This window comes from Alosa sapidissima, chromosome 24, assembly GCF_018492685.1.
Source record: "Alosa sapidissima isolate fAloSap1 chromosome 24, fAloSap1.pri, whole genome shotgun sequence".
NCBI classification, from domain to species: Eukaryota; Metazoa; Chordata; class Actinopteri; order Clupeiformes; family Clupeidae; genus Alosa; species Alosa sapidissima.
The window spans coordinates 4991049-5016078 of record NC_055980.1 but is presented as its reverse complement, the minus strand read 5'-3'; the positions used below and the strand labels follow the sequence as shown (position 1 = coordinate 5016078).

General features: G+C 43.5%; 4 protein-coding genes across 6 annotated transcripts in view; 3 read left to right on the top strand and 1 right to left on the bottom strand.

Annotated features, from left to right (window-relative positions):
• Nucleotides 1–252: 252 nt before the first annotated feature.
• LOC121699724 (putative protein MSS51 homolog, mitochondrial) lies at nucleotides 253–9881 on the top strand. The gene is made up of 7 exons (XM_042082076.1): nucleotides 253–408; nucleotides 1630–1794; nucleotides 2043–2192; nucleotides 4123–4247; nucleotides 4487–5050; nucleotides 8204–8297; nucleotides 9325–9881. Exons 1-7 carry the CDS (start codon nucleotides 287–289, stop codon nucleotides 9530–9532), a joined length of 1428 nt encoding a protein of 475 aa, XP_041938010.1. The 5' UTR covers nucleotides 253–286; the 3' UTR covers nucleotides 9533–9881.
• Nucleotides 9882–10044: 163 nt separating this feature from the next.
• mss51 (MSS51 mitochondrial translational activator) lies at nucleotides 10045–13769 on the top strand. Its single transcript, XM_042082077.1, has 6 exons — nucleotides 10045–10174; nucleotides 11280–11429; nucleotides 11602–11726; nucleotides 12039–12602; nucleotides 12866–12980; nucleotides 13107–13769. Exons 1-6 carry the CDS (start codon nucleotides 10158–10160, stop codon nucleotides 13306–13308), a joined length of 1173 nt encoding a protein of 390 aa, XP_041938011.1. The 5' UTR covers nucleotides 10045–10157; the 3' UTR covers nucleotides 13309–13769.
• Nucleotides 13770–19278: 5509 nt separating this feature from the next.
• On the bottom strand, nucleotides 19279–20370 carry LOC121699728 (myeloid-associated differentiation marker-like protein 2). Its single transcript, XM_042082079.1, has one exon. The coding sequence runs from the start codon at nucleotides 20365–20367 to the stop codon at nucleotides 19501–19503; it is 867 nt and encodes a 288-aa protein (XP_041938013.1). The 5' UTR covers nucleotides 20368–20370; the 3' UTR covers nucleotides 19279–19500.
• Nucleotides 20371–23224: 2854 nt separating this feature from the next.
• Nucleotides 23225–25030, top strand: part of LOC121699722 (ankyrin repeat and fibronectin type-III domain-containing protein 1) — a 107293-nt gene continuing 105487 nt past the window's right edge. For 2 of the 3 annotated variants that reach the window (XM_042082069.1, XM_042082066.1), the window contains exon 1: nucleotides 23225–23426. The gene's annotated coding sequence lies outside the window, so the exon portion shown is untranslated. Of the gene's footprint in view, nucleotides 23427–24072; nucleotides 24183–25030 lie in introns of all 3 variants that reach the window. The other variant, XM_042082067.1, reaches the window with a different exon arrangement.

Sequence of the window (25030 nt, the reverse complement as noted above, 5' to 3'; positions counted from 1 at the left end):
TGAGTTTGTATGTGTGTGTGTGTGTGTGGTGTGTGTGTGTGTGTGTGTGTGTGTGTGTGTGTGTGTGTGTGTGTGTGTGTGCTTGTGTGTGTTTGTGTGTGTGAGTTTGTATGTGTGTATGGTGTGTGTGTGGTATGTGTGTGTGTGTGTGTGTGCTTGTGTGTGTTTGTGTGTGTGAGTTTGTATGTGTGTGTGGTGTGTGTGTGTGTGTGTGTGTGTGTGTGTGTTTGTGTGTGTGTTCGTGAGAGAGAGAGAGAGAGAGAGAGAGAGAGAGAGATGTGACCACATGACTGCAAAAAAGGGATACATAAAAAGGCAGAAAGAGGACAGGAGGGGCGGGGTGGGGGACCCCTTGAATGTGGAGGATCAGCTCCCTTTAGACACTCCTCTTTCTCCAGCCAGCAGCAGGTAGAGTAAAGGCTTTAGCTCGCTTACTTTCTTGCTCTGTCTTTCCTTGAGAATTTCTTCAGTGTGGTTACTCTGACCGTCACTGTATTGATTTCAAAACTCTTTGGGTTTTTGTTTAGATTATAGATTTTTATATATATGTGTGTATATATATATATATATATATATACATATATACTGTATATAGAGAGAAGAAATTAAGTATGAATAATAATAGGGTGAAGTTAATTTAATTGTGTATAACTTCATATTTACCATGATCTAAATATTTTTATGGACCTTTCAATTGGTTTGAGATTATAGAGAGTTATACTTTAGATGTAAGCATTTCTACACATTCAAGATAGATTATTGTTTGTCTGTAAAGTTATTTTTCGGTGTGCATGAGTGTGCATTGATATACAGCCTCCAGGGGAAGATACTGTTTCTATATGCCAAGGCTGGTGAATGTGGACATGTGTCTCCTTGGGTGTTTACTGTACTTCTTCATAATTTTATAATGCATGTTTGAATTAGAATGGTCAAATATAATATTTTTAGAATTTAAAAGTGTGTGTGTGCGTGCGGGTGTGTGTGCATTTGCGTGTGTGGAGGGTGGTAAACTGCCTGGATCATTTCCAGTATGCTAATGGAACCCTGTGCCCCACTTCCCCATGCGGCCCCCAAAGTGTAGGATGTCTGTCAGTGAGCCTTACGCATTACCAGTAGACGCACTCCACACATTCTTCTGTCCTACACTCAAATGCACACAGACTGTGTGTGTGTGTGTGTGTGTGTGTGTGTGTGTGTGTGTGTCTGTGTGTGTGTGTGTGTGTGTGTGAGCGTGTGTGTGTGTGTGTGTGTACGTGCGTGTTTGTGTGCGCGGGTGCGTGTGCACGTGTGTGTGTGTGTCTGTGTGTGTGTCTGTGTGTGTGTGTGCATGTTTGTCTAAAGATTCAACAACAGAGCAAAATATGACAGTGTCTCAACAGGTGCTAGGACTGATAATAATGCTTATCACAATAAATACTACCTCTAAAATATCAGCTGTATCCTACATAGAGCATGTGCCACTTTTTGTTCTCTCTCCATCTTTGTAATACCTGTCTGCTACACAAATGTGCCTCGGTTATAGTTTTTGAGTAACTACTGTTTCCAGAGAGAGCGAAGTTAACTTCGCACAAATCAAGCATCATGGCGTCTCAAAGTCCTTCTTACCGTACCTCTCCTCTGCTGCTTTAGTACCAACATGGCCGACCCTGTGCCAGCACTGCCCCAGTCCTATGCTCCCGGGCTGGACAGTGTCTTCTCTGACCAGCTGGGTTTCTACTCACTGGACTCCAATGTCCCTGGCCTCTCCAAAGTCATCTTGGACAAGCTCCACATGAAGGACTATGGAGAATACAGGTAAGGTTCAGTCTCCACACTAACACACACCCACACACACACACACACTCACACACACAGGGAGACAAACATTTTTTGTGTGTACCACCAGGTAAAGACAGATATTGAACATCGCCAGTGAAGACGTGTGTGATTGTATTCTGTACCACCAACATTATTGAACCCACCTCATTGTATCCTTTGGACTCCTCCCTTTATCTTTTAAATGTAAAAAAGATCTGTTATCTGGATCTCTCTCCTCTCTTCAGGAATGCCATGGAGGGGAAGATAAGGGGCGCAACCTTTCACACTAATAAGGAGATGTTTGACAAGTTGGAGGACACCTTTAAATTCTGTGCAGCCTGTCAGAAACTCCCTGCTCACCTGCCAGACCCAAAGGCTCTTAAGCGTTGCATAAAGTAAGTGAGGTCACAAGAACACAAACACACACACACACACACACACACCACAACATACATTGTTTCCAGACACTTTTCCTGATTGATGCGTGTTGTATCTCAGACAGTGACAGTTATATGTGTGTGTGTGTGTGTGTGTGTGTGTGTGTGTGTGTGTGTGTGTGTTTGTTTGTGTGTTTACCGTTTTCCAAGGATTAGCTTACCACTCACCACCCAGCACCCTCGTGATTTTGTAAGCTAAGTGCTTACTTAGAGTGCCATCACTCACGCACAGAGAGAGGGAGCAAGAGAAAGAAAGAGAGAGGGAGCGAGAGAGTCAAAGAGAAAGAGAGAGGAAGGGAGAGAGAGATACAGTACATGCATACATTTAAACAAACACACACATTTGCACTTATTATATATACTGCCGGTCAAAAGTTTGGGGTCACTCAGAAATTTCCATTCTACTCCATTATAGACAGAATACCAGCTTGCAAATGGTTCTTCAATGTTTTCTCAGTTAACCTTTTAAAATTATATCAGATTATGTAATGTAATCTGAAAACTGCTGCCCTGATTAAAAAAACAATGCAACTGATCTCAGCTGGTATTCTGTCTACAATGGAGTGGAATGGAAATTTCTAAGTGACCCCAAACTTTTGACCAGTAGTGTGTGTGTGTGTGTGTGTGTGTGTGTGTGTGTGTGTGTGTGTGTGTGTGTGTGTGTGTGTGTGTGTGGTGTATGTGTGTGTGTGTGGTGTATGTGTGTGTGTGTGTGTGTGTGTGTATACAATTTCTAGTGAAACATATAAATTCACAATAGTCAGATAACTATCTGATATTATGTAATTCAAGTATTCAAAGGTTTCAGTTCTACAACATTCAGGGGTACGAGAGACAGATAGAGGGAGGACGGATTTGTGGAGTGTCTAAAAGGTGGGAGTGATTAAGAACTGGGAAATGGCTGGAATGAAATGGACTGCAGCACATTCCAGTGAAAGAGAGAAAAAAAAAGCTGTTGCGGGTCAGCAGAGAGGGTGAGAGCTGTTGTGGGTCAGCAGAGAGGGTGAGAGCTGTAAGTAGCCAGACCCATGTGGCCTCCCATAAAGGAAGGCTGTGAAAGTGAGAAGGGATTGTGGCCTTGGCTTTGATTAGTACCACTTCAGGACACCAAGTGATAACAACCCTCAGTATCTCACCAACAAACACAACTGGTGCCAAATCACAGCTCTAAATAACAACCAGCAGTAGCCAGCCGATTATCATCCATGCCGTCACTTAGTATTTTATTCGTCTAGAATGGCACCATGAAATACCACTGGACAGACACATGTTGATGTTGAAACCAAATCAATTTATTTTCATTTTTTTGTGTTTTAATTTTCATTTTCATTTGTGTTTTAAATTTTTATATTTCTTTCATTTCATTTTTTAATCTATTTGGAGTTGGTGCTCTATGTAGGAGGCACTACGATTGGTCCCCTGAGGGTGACTGCCATGTATGGCCAGGGCTTTGCAGCTTTGGGAGTCAGACAGGACAGGACGCCTGCATGATCTCAGCGGCTAAACGGGCGAGTCATGCTCTCTGGTTGCCATGCAATCAGCCTGTAAATTCCCACCTGGCTCCAGCACTCCCTTGCTGTGCCACTCTTGGCATGCCCATGGTAGCCGTCTTGACAGCGCATGCTGAGTTTTGCCGCAGACAAGCAAAGGTCAGAGTTTATGAGGAGCGCTGCTGTGATCATGTGAACATACCACCTGTATATCCTCATTGCCCCACGCCAGAACAGACATTGTGTTGTGCATGACTAAATGTGGTAGCTCATCTCTTTAGGTCCAAGTTTGGAAATCTATTATGTTAGTGTTTATACCACCCCTCTCTCTCTCTCTCTCTCTCTCTCTCTCTCTCTCTCTCTTTCCCTCTTTCTCTCTCTCTCTCTTGCTTTTTTAGGTGCCTAAATCTGTATTACTGCTGTAAAGAATGTCAGAGGAAGGACTGGCCTACTCATAAGAAGTTCTGCAAGAAGTTACGTCTAGTGGCAATTGACAGGCTGGTAGAATGGTTAGTTTCAGCAGGTAAATGTGTACATCTGTTCAAAAATTATCTTCTAAAAATAAATAATTTGACAATGCATTAACTGACCTATTATAACCCAAATTCTTTTAAAATCATTTTGCTAAGACATTGTCCCCACTTTTTCATTTAACCTAAAACATAATGCATTCAATATAAATATATATATATACCGGTATATTAGGATGGATAGTATTGTCAGGAAAATGGTTATTTAATAACCTCACTCTACTTGCTCCAGGTGCTCTCCCGTTTCCTACGGAGGCATGGACGCGTCCCGCTGCAGAGATCAACAGCTGGGAAGACTGGCTCTCCATGCAGGGGGATCTGACCGCTCGAATGGACCCCATCCTGTCTGGAAAGTTCATGACGGAGCTTTGGAAGAGCGTCAGCAGACCACGCCCAGAAGAGGCCGATCTGAGAGAGTCGATGTGGCGTGTGAGCACTGAGTTCTTGTCTCGGCCACTGACCATCGGTTTGGGCATCAGGCTCTTCAACCTCGACCCTTACTCCCGCCCGCTCACCATTCATTTGGTGGGAGCTGCCCTCCAGGAGACTCTGGAGGCCCGAGTCACTGACATGGACGAGCTGAGCCACATGTTCCCTGGACACCAGGGCCTGGAGGTGGTGATGGTGGGGCCGGAGGTGGTGGAGGGGAAGGCCATTCGCCCCCCACTGAGAGCCTTTGGGCCCAGAGGGAAATCCTACATCAGCGGATACAAGGGCCTCTACCACCAGTTCTGGGAAGATGTGGTGGAGAAAGGGGAGGCAGCAAAACCAGACCTGGTGGTGGGATTTCACCCAGGTATGAATGTACAGTAGTCATATGATTTATTTATGCATACACAGACCTAGGGCTGTAGTGGAGGCTAAACGCAATTTATCCTCTGGACCACTGAAATTTCAGTTTATCCACCTCTCAAAAGAGTTTATTCTCCAATTGCAACTTTTAACATTCAAAAGTCACACTGTCTCATCCACATTCACAATATGTACACTCATCAACACTCTAGGAACCATTTAATACCATTGGTATTGTTATAAACATTGGACAATAACCTTCACCATAATCAAACATGTTCTGAATGCCTTTTTAAAAAATCCGATACTGCATGGTGCAGTCCACCTTACCGTGATCACAGAATTCATAGACAGATCACACCTATTATTATTTTACCACTACAGCCCTACACAGACCAAACAAACATAACAAAACAGAAACACAAACGGATACCTTTCTACACACAGTAACAGTCAGCAGGGGTCTCCTGCAAAGCTGTGAAGATCAAGTGGCTGAGACCTCTGCACCATACAATACAATTAGCATCTAGATAGATAGATAGATAGATAGATAGATAGATAGATAGATAGATAGATAGATACTTTATTGATCCCCAGGGGAAATTCAAGAAAGAATCTAGAAAATATATATCAGTTCTCTTAGATGTCATTAAGCAGTCTGTGTATCAAGATGCAGCCAAGAGGCCAGAGGCCTTCATCAGGGGAATGCAATGTAAGATGAGGAGCTGCCGTGTGTTTGATGTGAGCTGGTGTGCATGTGTGTGTGTGTGTGTGTGTGTGTGTGTGTGTGTGTTAGATGGGGTGTGTCTATGAGTGTCTCAGCCTGACATTTATTGCTCTGATTTATGAGGACAGGTGGGCAATGTTGGCGTTATAGATGTTTGGATTCAGCAGCTACCCACAGCGTGTTTGCGCACATACACACACACACACACACACATAAGTTGCAACTGATATCTCCCATAGAGACCTATACAGAGTTCCTTCAAATGCATTCATACTCAAAGACTGACTCACTGACAGACAGACAGACAGATCAACAGAAACACACACACACACACACACATACACTCACACAGACACACACGCACGCGCACACACGTACCTGTAGGCTGACTGTCCATAGAGGTGGCAATGAGCGATGACAGCTGTTTACAGGTCAGATCCTCAGTAAAGTAAGTAGTGGAACAAATATTTTGAAAGGTCCCTTCAATCCACTAAGTAGCAGGAAAGACATCCTCATCCCTCCAAGCCCATGCTCCCTGGGCCACACTCACAGGATGCCGTCATAGGGCTAAATATACAACACATTAGCCAGAGCAGGCCAGTGTAGGGCAAATGGCACCACACACACACACATTGAGTAAGAGAGCGAGCTAGGGAATAGTTTATTCAAGCCAGGTCTTACACAAGAATGGCCCCTCATATAGCATGTACAGGATGCCCCCTGACAAAGTCAAAGTCAACTTCATTGTCCATTCTGCTATATGTACAGGACATACAGAGGGTTTAAAATTGTGTTTCTCTCAGGCCCACGATAGGGCAAAACAACAACAATAACAACAACAATACGGCGACAATGGAAGAGATAAAAAGTATGACAAACTACAAGTATTCACAAAGAAGGGCAGCAAGGCACATGAGATGTTTGAATATACCATGTACTGCAAATGGTGCAAAAAGATTGTCAAAATCAAAGTGTCTGGTGCTTTTTGTGTGAATGTGTATGTGCACATGCGGGTGGTGTTTTGTGTGAATGTGTATGTGCACATGTGGGTGGTGTTTTTTGTGAATGTGTATGTGCACATGTTGGGTGGTGTTTTGTGTGAATGTGTACTGTATGTGCACATGTGGGTGGTGTTTTGTGTGAATGTGTATGTGCACATGTGGGTGGTGTTTTGTGTGAATGTGTATGTGCACATGTGGGTGGTGTTTTGTGTGAATGTGTACTGTATGTGCACATGTTGGGTGGTGTTTTGTGTGAATGTGTATGTGCACATGTGGGTGGTGTTTTGTGTGAATGTGTATGTGCACATGTTGGGTGGTCAGTGTTTAATGTCCAGTCTTCATGGTGGCAGAGGGCAGAGGGGAGAGGGAGGGCAGATAGGCCAGGTCATCCTGACAGCCTGGTGAATGAAGCTGTCCTTCAGTCTTGAGGTGTGTGGGCCTGGAGGCCCCGGAATCTTCTCTCGGGTGAGCAGGACACTCACAAAGCTGTGTGAGAGGTGGGAGGGGGTCGCCCACAATACTTTTCGAGCTAACCGTATGTTGTAGATGTCCGGGACGGAGGACAGTGAGGCACCAGTGGTCTCTCCTGCTGCATTCACCAGCGGCTGCAGGGTCCTCCTGTTGGAGGCTACATTCACTAGGGGCTACAGGGTCCTCCTGTTGGAGGCTGCATTCACTAGGGGCTGCAGGGTCCTCCTGTTGGAGGCTACATTCACTAGGGGCTGCAGGGTATCCTGTTGGAGGCTGCATTCACTAGGGGCTGCAGGGTATCCTGTTGGAGGCTGCATTCACTAGGGGCTGCAGGGTCCTCCTGTTGGAGGTTACATTCACCAGCGGCTGCAGGGTCCTCCTGTTGGAGGCTGCATTCACTAGGGGCTGCAGGGTCCTCCTGTTGGAGGCTGCATTCTCTAGGGGCTGCAGGGTCCTCCTGTTGGAGGCTGCATTCTCTAGGGGCTGCAGGGTCCTCCTGTTGGAGGCTGCATTCACTAGGGGCTGCAGGGTCCTCCTGTTGGAGGCTACATTCACTAGGGGCTGCAGGGTCCTCCTGTTGGAGGTGGTACAACTTCCAAACCATCCAGTGATGCAGCTGACCAGGATGCTCTCAATTCAATTCAGTTTAATTCACTGAGCCTTATTGGCATGACCATTCAAAACACTGGTGCCTCAGCAGAAGGACCACATGATGGGTACTGGGACACTGGCTCTCCTGAGCTGTCCAGGAGAGGTTCTCTGTTATGAGCACACACAGAAACGTTGTGCTGCTCATCCTCTCTATAGCACTGTAGATAGGACACATTTAGCACATCAGCACAACATATTATGCAGAGGATGATGTGTCTTCTGTGTATAAGAAAATGATGAAATAGGAACTGTCACTGACAGATACAGATAATATCACTCAGTGCTTTATTCTGCCTGCTTTTCCCAGGATTCCATGCAACACAGAGTTTAGGGGAGGGGTGGCTGCCAACATTACTGCTGCTCAGAGACTACAACATTGCATCAATGTTTACCACATTTAAGTAAGTAAACATGTCTCTAAAGTTGAAGAACAATACATGAACCTCCATAGTTCCAGATTAATCACACTTTAACCTGACCAAACAAAACTGTGAGGTACTTTCTTGTTAAGTAATGATGTTTTGGCTGTGCATGTGCATGTATACTAAAAGCCTTATGTGAAATTAAGAAACAGTGTGATTATTCAGGTTATTTTATGACCAACTCAATCATTTCTCTTAAAACCTCTTATTCTGTTGACGTGGCTGATAATTATTTGGATGAGAAATGTATTGAGAACTAAAGCTGTCTGAAAGAAAACACTTCCTGGAGACATCCCCTGAGGTTATCCAGCGGTTAAAATGTTTGGGGGGGGCGGAGAGGAATGCAGTTCTGCCACCTCAGATAAATTAATATAATATATTCTTTCATACCAACGATATAGCGCGATGATATTGTTAAAATAAATGGTAAGTTAATTTTTCGGGTGTACAGAGGTGACAAAGAAGCTAGCAATTCTTGTCCATAAAGTATTGCTACACCACGATACACAATATGTTGTCCAACGGTGAGTCATTTTTTTGCATTGACACTGGATTTTAGGGTTCCCCCACCTGCCAAATCCCACTTTAATCACTGGTTATATCTATCCAATATCACCATAGGTCTCACCTCTCTCTAACTGCTTCACTATTCTCATTTCTCACACTGTTCATTTTCAGCTCAAATAAACAGAACTAAAAGGAGATACACCAAGCAGCAACAAGAAGAAGTTGAATTAACCTTATGCAAGAATGTCTGTACTGTTTAGCAAAGTGTCCCTCAGAGAATTCTAAATGAAAATATTACTGAGGAAAGCATTACTGGTCACCTGTCGCCTCCTAGTGCAGAGAACTGGAAGTGGAAGAATAAACTTGTCAACTGCATAATGGTTAACATAATATCTCTCTCTCTCTCTGTCTGTCTTTCTCTCTCTTTCCTTCTCTCTCTCTTTCTCTCCGTTTGTCCTCCTCTGTGTGTGTGTTTGTGTGTGTGTGTGTGTATGTGTAGCGAGACAGAATATGACCTGTCCCTTCAGATCTTGTTGGAGTTGGAGATGCACATCAAGGCCGCTGGGGTGAATCCCTTTAAATCCCAGAAGCCAGAGCAGGTGCAGGCCTGCCCCAACAAGCCTCCAGGCTACTGCAGCGCCCACTACATCTGCTTCCAGGGGCTGCTGGAGAGAGAGGAGGAAGAGGCTGAGGCAGAACAAGCCTAAAGGCTCAGACGTGGACTATTTTCTCTCTCTCTCTCTCTCACACACACACTTCTACCCTTTCTATTTCCTTTATCTATCTCTCTGTTAGCATATATATGTGTATGTGTGTGTGTGTGTGTGTGTGTGTGTGTATGCATTGTGGATGTATGAACTAGAGCAGTGTTTTATATTAGGCTACTTTCAAAAATGTTTGTGTTTTTTTTACCTATACCAACACCAACGAAATCTGGATTTCGTTACCTTCTTGACCTTTTTTCTAGTTTGGAGTGTTGAAAATATGTCATAAATATGTCATAAACCTGAAATGCAATCAGCAACAAAATAAACATTCAGATAAGATAAACTTCAACGGAGTTGTCTGTTTCCTTTATATTTTTGTCGAACATGAAATGCGTCTGAAATGCGGCCTCGGAGTGAGAGTTATCTGACAAAATTCACTGCGATTTGATCTTCGCGGTGTCGTTAACACAGAAGCCTCTAGAAATGTCCTGAATACAACCGCCAACAGCTGGTGGGTATAAATGGAAGGTCTCCTCCTGAGCCAACTTAACTTACTTGAGGCGTCCAATACAACCTCGGGAGTTTTCAGTTGAAGAATTTGCATCAGAAAGTTACATCTAACTAAATGACTGAACCAACGAGGTAAGTAAATAAAACGCATCGTTGCATGTCACGTGTCAAAGCATTGAATTTTGCGTGTGCTTGAGTTTGATTTTGAAGCTAAAAATAGACTAAAAGCTACTGTACAGCCTCTTGAAAATGGACGAAACCATCAACACACTCTGATTTTAACGCATACATGGTGTACACTGTTGTCTGTGATTTGCAGCAAGACCGTTTCAAGCTTTAAATATCTAAAACCTGGATTTCCGCGTCTTTGGCAATGCATAATAAGCGTCAGTGACGCGTAGCCCCGGGAACCATTGCTCCAAGACAAACGCAATGCAGAGCCTGGGATTATTTCGTAATATTACTCCGTTCATCTGTAGCTCAAAAACATGAAATCATATACCTTTAAAGCGTTGTTCCCTATATGGTTAACATATCTAAAAATAGCGGACTGAAAATAGAAGCCCATGTGGAATTACACTCAAAGAGGAAAGCAGGTGTGAGGCTACACATGCAGGGGGAAACATAAAAGTGTCACACGCTTTAGTCTTTTTGCTGTTGAAGCTGTCAATGTAAACTTCACCTTTCACCGAAGGCATAAATCAGTCACTGTACTCTGTTATAAACATAATCAAGGACTCCTCTCACTCAGGCCACAAGCACTTTCAGTTACTCCCCTCAGGAAGGCATTACAGGTCTGTCAGAACCCGCACATCCAGATTCATTTTGCACTTTCCCAAACCCCATAGGCTACTGTGATTTTTTTTTAAATGATATCTAATTTTATACTGCCTAATATCTATTTTTATACTGCCTCTTATGTGACCTGTCCTTTTAGTGTACTGTATATGTATTGGTATGAGTCTGGTGTGAAAGCATAGCGTGACTGAGTAAGTGTTAGAATGTATACTACTATGCACTAGAAGCACTTGTCCCAATGATTCTGATTATACTGATTATGCCATGTAACCCTGCTCTTGTGATTTGTTTGTTTAACATTGCAGATACACCACACACACACACACACACACACTGTAGACCTTAATACTGTCACCCCTGCTGATCAAAAGACATCCACCCACTTATTGCCTTTTAATCAGTTTTATCATGTGCTGTCTGTGTCTCTGTCTCATGTCAGTGTTCACCCTGAGGGTAAAGGCAATACCCCTGCTTCTCTCTCACAAAAACAAATGTTTGAGAAGATGGAGGAGACCTACAGGATATGTGCTGCCTGTGACAGCAAACCATCTCAGTTATCAGATCCCAAGGCGCTAAAACGCTGTGGAAAGTAAGTGGACTGGTGCCCATCACAGATACGTCCATTCACCCAGAAAGATGTTGATCTGTCGCATGATTCCTCATTACTCCCAATCCTTACTACAGTGCAACCAAACTGCACACCTCCTCTCCTCACCTACTCCTGTCTCCATTGTCCTTCTTTCCCCCATGACATCTCTCAGGTGTTTGAATGTATATTACTGCTGTAAGGAGTGCCAGAGGCAGCACTGGCCCCAACATAAGAAGCTGTGTAAGACACTTGGCTGGGCAGCCATTGACAGGCGGATAGAGTGGCTCATCTACAAAGGTGCGGAAGGAGGATAACTCATATTTTTCTCTGTCAAAAGATACATACAATTTTTGAGGTCAGGTAAAGGTGTTGCATACATAAATGACACAAAGGTCTTGATAAATTCAATGAATGGGAATTGCATAGGATACGCTGACATGAACATATTTTACATTCTAACAACAAAATGTTCTGAAAACAAACAAAAATAGCCATGAATGTTTAGGATACATTTTGTTTTTTACTTTAACTGAAACATTACTTGCCAGGACTGCAAGTGAACCAAAGGAGAAGAGGGGAATTATAACATGGACTTCATCTTCCCTACAGGTGCTCTCCCATTCCCTACGGAGGCATGGACGCGTCCCGCTGCAGAGATCAACAGCTGGGAAGACTGGCTCTCCATGCAGGGGGATCTGACCGCTCGAATGAACCCCATCCTGTCTGGAAAGAACATGACCGAGCTTTGGGACAATGCTGGCCGTTCACGTCCAGGGGAGGTCGATCTGAGAGAGTCGATGTGGCGTGTGTGCAGCGAGTTCTTCTCACGGCCCCTGACCATCGGCTTTGCCATTAAACACTTCAAGCTGGACCCTTACTCCCGCCCGCTCACCATTCATTTGGTGGGGGCTGCCCACAGCGAGACCCTGGGGGCCCGAGTCACTGACATGGACGAGCTGAGCCACATGTTTCCTGGACACCAGGGCCTGGAGGTGGTGATGGTGGGGCCGGAGGTGGTGGAGGGGAAGGCCATTCGCCCCCCACTGAGAGCCTTTGGGCCCAGAGGGAAATCCTACATCAGCGGATACAAGGGCCTCTACCACCAGTTCTGGGAAGATGTGGTGGAGAAAGGGGAGGCAGCAAAACCAGACCTGGTGGTGGGATTTCACCCAGGTATACAAAAAGAACATAAAGACTGAACACCTTGCTAAAGTGTATCTAAAAGTGTACATACAGTACCATATACCTGTTAGTATTATACAGTTAAGTCAGCTTAAATTACAAAATGAGGGTCTAATTGATTTAGACTGAATCTGGCAGTTATATTTGCATTTGGATCAATTTTAACCTGGACAGGTAGAGCATTCTTTAACATTGCCAATAAATGGTACACTGCAGAGTATGAGTACAGACTAAAAGAAGTCTTCTCTCTGTAGGTTTGGATGCTAGTCAGGAGAACATGGATGAGGTGGACAAAGTGTACCAGGGCTGGTTGCCAACTCTGCTGCTCCTGCGAGATTACAACATTCCCACACTTTTCACCACCACAGAGTAAGTCTTCTAAATGTCACCCAACAACATTCAAAGCTACGGGTAAAAATGACACACACACACAAATCGTTCAGTTCTTTGTGGAGTCTTTGAAGTGTGTGCATGTTTCCTTGTCCCTCCTTGTAGTGAACCTGAGCTGGAGTACACCCTTCAGGTCCTGCTGGAGTTGGAGATGCACATCAAGGCCACTGGGGTGAATCCCTTTAAATCCCTGAAGCCAGAGCAGGTGCAGGCCTGCCCCAACAAGCCTCCAGGCTACTGCAGCGGCCACTACATCTGCTTCCAGGGGCTGCTGGAGAGAGAGGAGGAAGAGGCTGAGGAGGACTAGGCCTCAGACCACACTGCTGGAGCAAAGCTACTGTACTGCAATGGACATTGTGTCATGTGTGTGTGTGAAGGTGGACAAACATTGACTGTTTTCTTTTTACGTTGTGTGTGTGGCTTACACACACAGTGGAGCACAAGGGCTTCTGGTACCAGGTTAGTGACAATAGATTATTTGCATTGGCAAACAGATAGAATGTTCTCTGAATTGCCAACGTAGCTTCTAGATGTATTTGAATACTATCTTATTGAACATGTTCTGTTAGGAAAATTATAGAATTTTTCTTTGTTCACTGGATACGAATGCATTTTGTGCTCTTTTTATACGATGCAGGGCATTGCCATTCAACTCACATTTTTGCTAATTTGCTGGCTACAATATTTTGTATTTGTATGTTAGGCAGAACACTCACTGTACTGTATAGGAAACAAAAAACTACATTAAACACTACTGGAAAACTAACATTTTTTGGCCATGTTGACATTTAATGCTTAATCTTTAAGAATGCTCCAATACAGTACTCTTTTCGTAATGTAACATTACATTTGCTCTAAACTGTTGACACTCATCATATGCATTTAAGGAATGCCAGCAGAGACAAAATCATATCCACTATATACAGCACCAAATTCACTGCTGTCAAGACCAACACAAGCATAAGGTCTATGTAGTGGTAGCCATAGTTTAGTACAATGCGCATATCAGTGTCCCATTTCATGTAGTTGTAGTAATCCTGCTTTCCATAAATGGGCCATAGTATGATAGCTGTGATGTAAAGGACCACTGCTACAATATTAAAGACCACCTCCAACTTATCCACACACACTAGTGCATTCAACAGCTTCACCAGGTTAAACATCATCATGAGCACTGATAATACAAAACACACTATGTACACAAGAACGCACCACCCCAGAGCCCATGGGACTCCAGTGGTCACACTCAAGAAATAGGATGCAAACGTAATGAAGAGCAGGGATGCAAGGAGCGCTTCAGTGAAGCGCAGCACCCCGCACACAGCGGTCAGGTATCCACCGGACATCTCTTTTTTGGTCATCACCCCATCCACCAGAAAGAGCAGTGTGGCCAGGCAGGAGACGATGGTGCACACTACCTCGAGAAAGCACATGGTGCAGTGCATGACGCGCATAGGGTAGATGATGGAGGCGGTCAGGAGCATGGCAGCGCAGACCAGCGTGAGCCCCGTGGCCAGGTCGGCCCAGGAGTGCTGCAGGAAAACTGCCACCACCAGTTCCAGCTTCAGCACCTCCAGCACCAGGATCACCATGGCCACAATGAAGGCAAAGGCCCAGACGAACTCGCACCACACGCTGTACGGCTGGATCTCCCCTTTCTGCAATATGGCGATGAACACAGCCAAGGCACACAGCAAAATCTCCACCACACGTATTTTGTGGGCACAACTCAAGCCCATTCCTGTTGTCTTTTGTTACACTCACAAACACACAGAATGATGAAGAGGCTTGGGAAGAGAGAGTCATGTCCAGTTTATCTGCTGTGAGCATATGATATGTAGATGAGGTATCCTTTGTTGCCTGGTATCCTCTGCTACAGTCACCACTGCCCGCCTCTCTTTGTAACAGTTCTCTGAATGCAGGGAGTAACCCTTAATCCCGCCCTGTCTGGATGCACAAGCAGCTTGTGGTAATCATTAACTCTGTCAGACTTACTTCTATGAATAAGACTAAATGCATAGTGCATCATACACTGTTTTTAATATTTGTCAGGAATCTTTGTAAGGTGTTGAACTTTATGAATGAGCAATGACTAAATTGGAATATGGACCCAGTTCCACTGCATGTTACTTTAGTATATGGGACATACGTAGTATATGGGACACCTCGTAGAGAACCGTGATGTCAGTCACATCAAAGTGTCACAATTGTCTAGGAAATCATATTAGGATCCAGATTTCCTTATATCATTATGTCATCCTTTTCCTGCAACTATTCATGGACATTAATTTACATGTTATTCGCTTTTAGCATGCAATACTATATGAATAACTATTACACACTAGAGACAACATACATGACGCTCAGACTTAATTGTTCAATTGTTTTATACAACAGTAGTAGGCCCCTAGGCCTACAAAGTAAAAGAATACCAAAACACAAAGGCAATTTGTGTTTTATTGCCTTTATCTTATACAATCAGTGAAATCATACACCAAATGGTCTGTTAATAGGCCAAAATGTAGGCATGAGATTAATTAATGATCTACAAATATGTAGCCTACTCTTTGGATATATAAATTAAATATGATTTTCAACAAAAAGACGTCATAAATGTGACAAAAAAATAGAAGCTCCACCGGCACTGACAACCACATGTTGTTCTGAGTGAGGGTTGTTCCGGAGAGCATATAGTGGCCAGAGGATTGCCCACGATGTAGACCACCATGGAGAGGATGAGGAACGGGAAGGCAGGCAGTTTCGCAGCGAGTTCATCACGTTCATCATGAATCCATGATAATCACTATTATGGGAAAAGGAATTATGTAGAACACAACGCACAATAAAAGTGGTAGCTGTTCTACCAGGATGCTACGTCACTCATTCATTACACTTGAGTCCTGACTAATCACCAGTTTTCACCTGCCTTTATGTCTCGCCAAACGCAGGTGTCGTCATTCGATGTCCACAACTCGTCCAAAATACATCCTTCTTCTTACTCTACTTAGTCACGATTGTACCGTTCACGTCTGCTACTCTGCTAAAGAACTGTGCGTTTTTTCAGTCACGATAAACATCGATAAACTTGGCAGCTCCGTCACGTTTCCTAACAGGATACCTGTTCAGCCCTCGCATCGTGGCGTTGCTACGCACGAGTAACGGTCAATCGTGCGTAAATGTCTCAGTCCTCCATGTCGATGTTCAACAACAATATTGCTGCTTTGCATTGCCGTTATATTTAAGTTATTCTTCAGCCAGTAAGACATTCACGTATGTAGCGTATGGTAAGGTGACCTACAGTCACTTCTGTTTATTAAGCTATGTGCTTGAGATCCCCGGTTTGTTCGTTCCCGCGCCTGCGAGCAGCAAAAAGTAACGTTGACTCCGGTTCAGCTATATTATCTAAACTCTCTGACTATCAGAGTAGGCCTACTATTCAAGTTGAACTACGTTAGTTCCCAAACTGTATACCAATGTATAGTAGCATTATAAATTGGCACACCAGTAAATTATCTGTTCATCATGAACTACCACTGGTGGTCATGTTGTATGTTCTTATGTCTTTCTTACAAGCATTTGAGAGAGCATTGGGCTTTCCCAAGCATTGGGCTTTCACTTACGCGGCCGGTCAGGGAAAGCCCACGGGCCGAATGTGGCCCGCGGGCCGTATGTTGCCCATGTATGATATAGCAGATCAGACTCCCGATTCATTCTAGAAGCTCAAATGACACTCTCATGTTACAGTTCAGGTATGCATCTACTGGTGGTGGGCACATAATTCTTTGCTTTCTACAAGTTGTTGGGTTGAGCTTAGTATGAGCTCTATGTTCAACTTAGTCAGAGCTATTCCCTGGCTAGGGTTTTGTGAAAACTCTGCAGCAGCCACATATGATTGCCAAAGATTTGCATACTTTTTAAAATTCTTAAAAACACAACAACTCTAATAATGTTTAGCACCACTAATTAGTATAAACAAAAACAAGCCTAGACTTTTTTAAGGTTGCTCTTACTCATGATTTTGACACATGTTATTGGTGTTTTGTGGTACAATATCTGTGTTTTGGTGTTGTCTGCAACCCGGAGTTTTCACATGTTGTGCCATATCTCAAACATTATTGATCACAAATTGATAAATGCATGCACACATGTGCATTTTGTACTTTATTTTGCTTAATTTTTCCTGACCCATGGTGTAACCATCATTACCAACACATCATAAAGTTTAGTTGGTTACACACACAGTGGAGCACAAGGGCTTCTGGTACCAGGTTAGTGACAATGGATTATTTGCATTGGCAAACAGATAGAATGTTCTCTGAAATGCCAACGTGGCTTCTACCTGTATTTGAATACTATCTTATTGAAAGTGTTTTGTTATAGAATTTAACTCTCTGTTCACTGGATATTAATGTATGTTGTGCTATTTTTATACAATTTACAGGACACTGCTATGCCATGCAACCCACATTTTGGCTAATTTGCTAGCTACATTTCATCAATATTTTCTATTTATATGTTAGGCAGAACAATCACTATGTACACATTGAACTGTATTGGAAACACAAAAGGACATTTAATAAACACTACTGGAAAACTAACAAAACTTTATTGGCCATGTTGAAATGTGTTGCTTAATCTTTAGGAATGCTCTAATACAGTAACGTAAAGCTTCTTTCGTTACATTACATTTGCTCTAAACTGTTGACACTCATCATATGCGTTTGTGGAGAGCCAGCAGAGACAAAATCATATCCACTATATACAACAGCAAATTCACTGCGGTCAAGATGGACACAATAACAAAGTCACGGTAGCGGTAGCCATAGTTTGGCATACTGCGCGTGTCAGAGTCCCATTTCAAATAAATGTAGTAATGCATCTTTCCATAAATGGGCCATAGTATCATAACTGTGATGTAAAGGACCACTGCTATAATATTAAAAACCACCTCCAACTTATCCACGCACACTAGCGCTTTCAGCAGCTTCACCAGGTTAAACAACATCATCAGCAGTGATAATACAAAACACACTATGTACACAAGCATGCACCACAACATGACCCATGGTATTCCAGTACTCACACCCAAGAAATAGGATGCAAACGCAGTCAAGAGCAGGCATGAGAAAAGGGCTTCGGTGAAGCGCAGGATCCCGCGCACAGCACTCAGGTATCCACCAGACATCTTTATTTTCTCCACCCCAGCATCCACCAGAAAGACCAGCGTGGCCACGCAGGAGACCACGGTGCCCACCAACTCCAAAATGCACAATTTGCAGTGCATGACGCGCATAGGGTAGATGATGGAGGCGGTCAGGAGCATGGCTGCGCAGACCAGCGTGAGCCCCGTGGCCAGGTCGGCCCAGGAGTGCTGCAGGAAAACTGACACCACCACGCTTAGCTTCAGCACCTCCAGCACCAGGATCACAATGGCCACACCTAGGCCAAAGGCCCAGACGAACTCGCACCACACGCTGTACGGTTGCATGCCCCCTTTCCGGATCATGGGGATGAACCCAGCCAAGGCACACAGCGCAATCTCCGCCACACGCATTCTGTGGGGACAGCTCAAGATACAGAGACACATTCCTGTTGTTTTGTCTCTCGCTCAACAAAACACACAGAATGATGAAGAGGCTTGGGAAGAGAGAGTCATGTAGAGTAGAGCTGTTGTGAGCGTATGATATGTAGATGAGGTATCCTTTGTTGCCTGGTATCCTCTGCTATGGTCACCACTGCCTGCCTCTCTTTGTAACAGTTCTCTGAATGCAGGGAGTAACCCTTAATCTCACCCTGCCTGAACGCACAAGCAGCTCGTGGTAATCATTAACTCTGTCAGACTTACTTCTATGAATGAGACTGAATGCATAGTAGGCTTGCACTATACACTGTTTTCAATCTTTGTAGGGTGTTGAACATAATGAATGAGTAATGACTAAATTGGAATATGGACCCAGATCCTCTGCATGTTACTATGCAGTATATGGGACACCTCATAGAGAACTATGATATCAGTCCATGGCATTTCTAAAAGTATCACAATTGTCTAAGAAATCGTATTAGGATGCATTTCATTTTTCATCTATTTCCTGCAACCTTGTTTGTGAACATATGCTTGGCTTTTAGCATGCATTACTATATGAGTAACTATTACACATCAGTAAGACACAACATACATGGAACATAAACTTAATCATTAAATTGCTTTTATACAGCAGTAGTAATAAGTAAAAGAAACAAAACACATGCTGAAATCTATAAATATGTACTTTTTGGATATAGAAATTAAATTGATGTGACAACAAAAAGACAGACTACTCAAAGGCTAAATCTCCATGTCTGACCTCAAGGTCTATGTCTGTGCTTCAACGTCCTTGTCTCAATGTCTATGCCTGGGCCTCAAGGTCCTTCCCTGTGCCTCAAGGTCCTTCTCTGTGCCTCAAGGTCCTTGTCTGTGCCTTAAGGTCTATGTCTGGGCCTCAAGGTCCTTGTCTGTGCCTCAAACACGCTGGAAGCCACATATCCCCAGAAGCGTGAACACCAAGTCCACAGTGAAAAGGCAGAGGTTAACGCACGTCATAAACGTGACCAAAAAATAGAAGCTCCACTGACACCCACCTGCTGGGCAGTCATCTGGCTGAGGGTTGTTATGGACAGTGTAAAGTGGCCAGATGATTGCAGCCACGATGTAGACCACCACAGAGAGGACGAGAAAGATGTTCTCGAGACGGGAAATGTTGAAAGGCAGGCACACTCGCAGCGAGTTCATCACGTTCACCATGACAATCACTGGTATTATAGGAAAGGGAATGATGTAGAGCACCACGCACAGGATCAGTGGCACCTGCGTATGATAGCCTGTCAGTGAGATATAGATGATGCAACTCGCATACGCCTCCAGGATCTTGAAGGTTCCAGGGAGGGCGGCCAGGTACTTCACAGAGCGCGTTGAGTCGCATTTATCCCTCACAAACTCCGTGATGTAGAGCGCGCAACACAGAATGGCAAGTACTGCCACTAGCCAGTCCCACACGCACACCAGACATACGTAGAACACGCAGTAACAGATGGCAACAGTACAGGTGGTGAGGGACGCCATGAAGGCTATACCTGTGGTGAAGTCATCCCAGTCCATGCATAAAAACAGGATGAACTTGTGAATGAGGAACAACTCAATAATGGTGATGACCAGGGTCAGAAGGGCGCAGATAGGCCAGATGAACATGCAGTAGATCCAGTAGGAGTGCAGTGGCTTAGGCGAGAATGAAGACAGAATGAAGGTGACAATACAAAGCAGGATCTCACCTAAGTGCAGTAACCCGCGGCAGCTGAGGAGTGAGGCGATGGAGCACATTATCTTATCCATCTGGACAGAGGAAGAAGGGCAACGCAGGAGCTGAAAAGAAAATGGACCCAGTGGACTGATCGTTGCGCACCGTATGGCTGGGTTTGTATTTGCCAACCTTATCTAAGTCACTCTCTCTCTCTCTCTCTCGTCATAAACCTGAAGAATTAAAAGTAGGAGGAGTTCCACTAAGGTGATGTGGATAACATGTATAACACTGTAACGTTGAAATAGATACTGTCTTGATCTAAAACAGACATAGAAAATAAGAGAGAGAAAAATACATGCCTGTATGGCTTCTAACAATGGAAATGTGAAATCTTACACCTATAATGAAGATGTGTTGCTCAGAAAGATGGTGGTTTATTTTTGCGAAGAGAATGTACAGGACTGAGCGGCGGTCATATTTTGTACCGCTTTGCGGTAGATCTAGTTAACCAATTAATGGTGGGGATGCTAATTGACAGAGATGGGTTTTTAGATTACTACTGAAAGTATGAGTGATGTAAAAGTGTGAATGGTCTGGGTCTAACCTGTGCTGTGTTTACCCTGCGTCTCAACCCTGCACACACCCGGACTCGAACCCGCAAACAGCAGAACCTCAGCTCGGGAGTCGAGCGTGCAAGCAATCGAGCTAAAAGCCCAGGCTGCTAGCTCTCTCACTAGCATTGGTGGCCTAATTGATGACCAGCTATCTCTGACCATGTTCCATCTGCCTCCTGGTCATAACGCTGCAGACCTTAACCAGGCCATACCCAGCCTGCGAGCATGTCACCTCTACTGGGTACCCATGTCCACCCGAATCAAACACAGATCACTAACGCTTATCTACAGAGTGGCTATCTATCTTCAAGAATCTCTTCCCAGATCTGTAACACATATAATAGCCTAATATGCTTACCTCTCACATACTAGACACTGCAACACCCACAATGGAACAATTTCCCACAAACATAACAAACACCCAAGTGTAATAAATCATTGATTAAGTGAAATGATATGTTTTTATCAGTTTTACAAGTATGTTTGTCAAAAATCACTTTGAAACAAATTTTATGACTATCCATTTCCTTATTCTTATAATGGGGGGCCAAGCAGCATAGCTTTGTAGGACCCCATTGTGTTTCTACCTTCAGTTATTATTCCACTTATATCTTCCATACTTGAAGTCTATGGCATAGTATTTACTGGGGTACCCTGATTCTTTTGTTTTTGTAAAAAACTGCATACACACACATTTGTTTTACCTTTTCTTGTTATGATTGTGACATTGTGTTTCTGCCTTTTTTACGAGGAGCCAAACATAAAGCTGCAAATTCTACTTCTTTCCTCTGTCTATGTCAGCCTCTTGAATTATATACTTGGTACTATGTCCATAGTCTCATAATTGACTGAAAATTGTTTGTTGTTTCTCTGTGTCATGTAGTTGTGTCCTCCATTGTTAGTAGGCTCACAGTACATTGCCAATGTGTTCCTCCTAATATTCATTCAAACTGATTGAATAATTTGCTCAATGTAAATAAGACTGTCTGTGTAGGTTATGTAGATTGAATATTTAAGGGCAGTTTTCTTCTTAATGGATTTGTCTCGAAGTTACATTCAAATAAGACTTGAAGGTTGGATCATATTTATTGTAGATGGTAAAATAGCAGATACAAAGAAATTGAATAAGCCTCAAACAGACAAACTTCAGAGTCTGACCAGTTATTTATTAGTAACTGAATGAAGTAGGCTGACCCAGGCACCCAGCAGAGGTGTAAAGGTTGTACGGATGCATCACTGTGAGAGAACACCACCCTGTGGTATACATAGGAACATACAGTTAAAGTAAACCCCTTAACACTGTGTTGTATTGACAGTACAGGGTGCTATAACGCCTGTTGTAACATTACCATATTAATACATTGAAATGGCTGAAATGTATATAGTCTGTGATAAGATGGCAATATAGAGTACTATGATCCTTCTCTGATTGTTCCTCTGATTTGATTCTGCTATTTCAACAAGAGTAAAAATATTCAGACAATAAGCATGAATGTTTTTTTCTCAGAGCCCCAGTAAACAAACACTGTCTTGATTGATTTAAGGCCTCTTGGGATGATTGGTTTGCTGTAAGAGTAATTCACTTTCTTTCTTTTTTTTCACTTTACAGATCCTTTTTACCCAACCTTTTTATATCAATGCTCAGACACTGGGGCAGTAGTTTATAGAATGTGGGGGAAATCTATTTAAAGATATACTGTTATGGGTTAAGTCCTAGTGCTTTGTAACATAATTCATGTTTCAATAAATAAATGAAAACAAACACGAGTCATGAGCGAGAGGCAAAACTACAGCATCTTAAACCTTTCTAGTCTTTCCCAATCACCATACACTTTAGCACTGACATCAAAATAAAGGGGAATAGGTATTTATCATCGCTCACTTCACCAACCTGTGAGCCTACAGTTACCTCACTTCTCGTCGTCCTCGAGTCATCTGTTTATAGCCTACATCAACAGAAGACACCTCCACTTCTAACCGTGGCCTGCTTCTCGTTGCCTTATCCTTTCTGGGCTACTTGACTAGGCCTACTGGACATCGAAATGCAATGCTATTCAACAACTTTTCTAAAACTTTTATCAGATTTTTCTAAAGCAGTCCCAATTGACTGCACCTGTTAGACAGTAGCCTATCACAAAAAAGTCGATGTCAATGAGACTGTCGGACACCTGCGCCGTATATTTTAGGGCTATTTTAAAATGCTGGCTGGTGGCTGCTTCTGTTTGCCTCGTTGTTCGATGTTGGGCGGAACGAGGCACCTCAACGAGGCGGAGCAAATTGTCTTGGTTAAGCCAAACGCGGGATTTAACCATGAATGAGTTGACGGGGCGGGGAATGTGAGACAGTGAGTGTCCATTTCATATTTACTACCGAGTGGGTTAATGCAGCATCGGTAAATAATTACTACATACACGGCACATGACGGTGAAAACAACCTAGGCTAAACTTGCAGCATTCGGAGCGCGCGTTTCTTGGAGTTATTGAGAGAGCATTCCTATGCGGTCACTGTTTTCCCCTAACTCCTTTGTGATAGGAAGGTATGTATGCTTCCTATGAACACAAACTGAGGACGTTGTATTTCTGACTTTGTATGTTTACGTCTTTGTTGTTAAATGTGTTTACAGTGTTGTACAGCTAAAACAACGGAAAATCTGTAAGCCAAAGGGGTGGCAAATAGCTGAGGATTTTCGCGATCAACGCTACTGCATTCAGTTGAATAGCCCCAACTGTTGTCATGACAATCTCACAGAAACACAGCACTTGACAACATAGGTTTAGTCTGAAAATAATTTGCAAGTCATTTTGATTAAAAAGAAGTAGACCTAGGCAAAGCCTACGAAATACGATATATATTTATTTTTTGTATTTGACAACTATGCCATCCTAAATATTATATTTATATTAAGTAAAGAAGTCAAACAAAAGATATATTCTACATCACAGTAGGCCTAAATTAAAGATAGCTGAAAGGTAGGCTATGTGTTTTGTGAGTTTATTTGGGAAAATGTTATAATTTCCCATATTTTGGAAATGTATGAGCCTACAGAGTGCATGTGAGACCAGTAGGGCACTAGAGCAAATCAGGGGTCACTTATTTAGCCTACTCTCTCTCTCTCTCTCTCTCTCTCTCTCTCTCTCTCTCTCTCTCTCTCTCTCTCTCTTCTCCCTCTCTCTCTCTCTCAGTTTGTGTGGGTGGGTGAGCATGAGGAAGTCAGGGGCAAGAGGAGCATGCATGGTTTAACGACTATCCAGTGTGTATGATGAAAGAGAGGGAGAGACTAAGGAAGTGAAGGGTAAGGTGTGTCCTGTGTTTACATGGAGAGGGTCAGGAAGAGGATGCTTGCTTACTGCTGGAACTGCACTTCCATCTCTCTATCTCTCTCTCTCACCCCCTCCCTCCTTCCATATCTCTCTCCTTGTCTCTCCTTCTCTCTGTTTCTCTCCTCTTGGCAAACATGCACATGCACACTGGGAAAAATACACAGGCACACACACACACACACACACACACACACACACACACACACACACACACACACACACACACACACACACACACACACACAGAAATACAACACAATATGGACAGGAAAGGGCTGGAGTACACAGGGATTGTCCTACCAGCAAGAGGAAGTAGAGACAGTGTGTGTGTGGGTGGGTGTGTATGTGTGGGTCGAGGGTGAGGGTCGTAAAGAGGCTGGCTCATTTTGGCGGATCCGTGACCATTTATGGTTTTTAGTATCATTTAATCATTTCCTTTTATCACGTAAAAGTTGAAAAGTTCCTTAAAGGTGAGGTCAGCGATCGTATGCTTTTTCAAGCCCATAATATTTTTGTCACATTCAGCAATCATCTCCTCACGACTGCTAGCTGCCCATTCCGTGAGTATAACTGTAAAAAAAAACGGTCTCTGTAGGCAGCCCAGGCTCCGAAAACTGGAAAAAAACAAAGTGGGGGCAGCCTGCCCCCAAACAAAAACAAAACCCTACAAGAAGTTTTTCTGGGAATACTGAAGGTAGGGATGAGCCTCTCAGGCATAAATTTCATTTGGTCCTTGGTTAAAATGTAATGTACCGGTACATCTAATACATTTAAATATAAACATGAACAAACGCAACAGCCTGCACAATCACCGACTGCA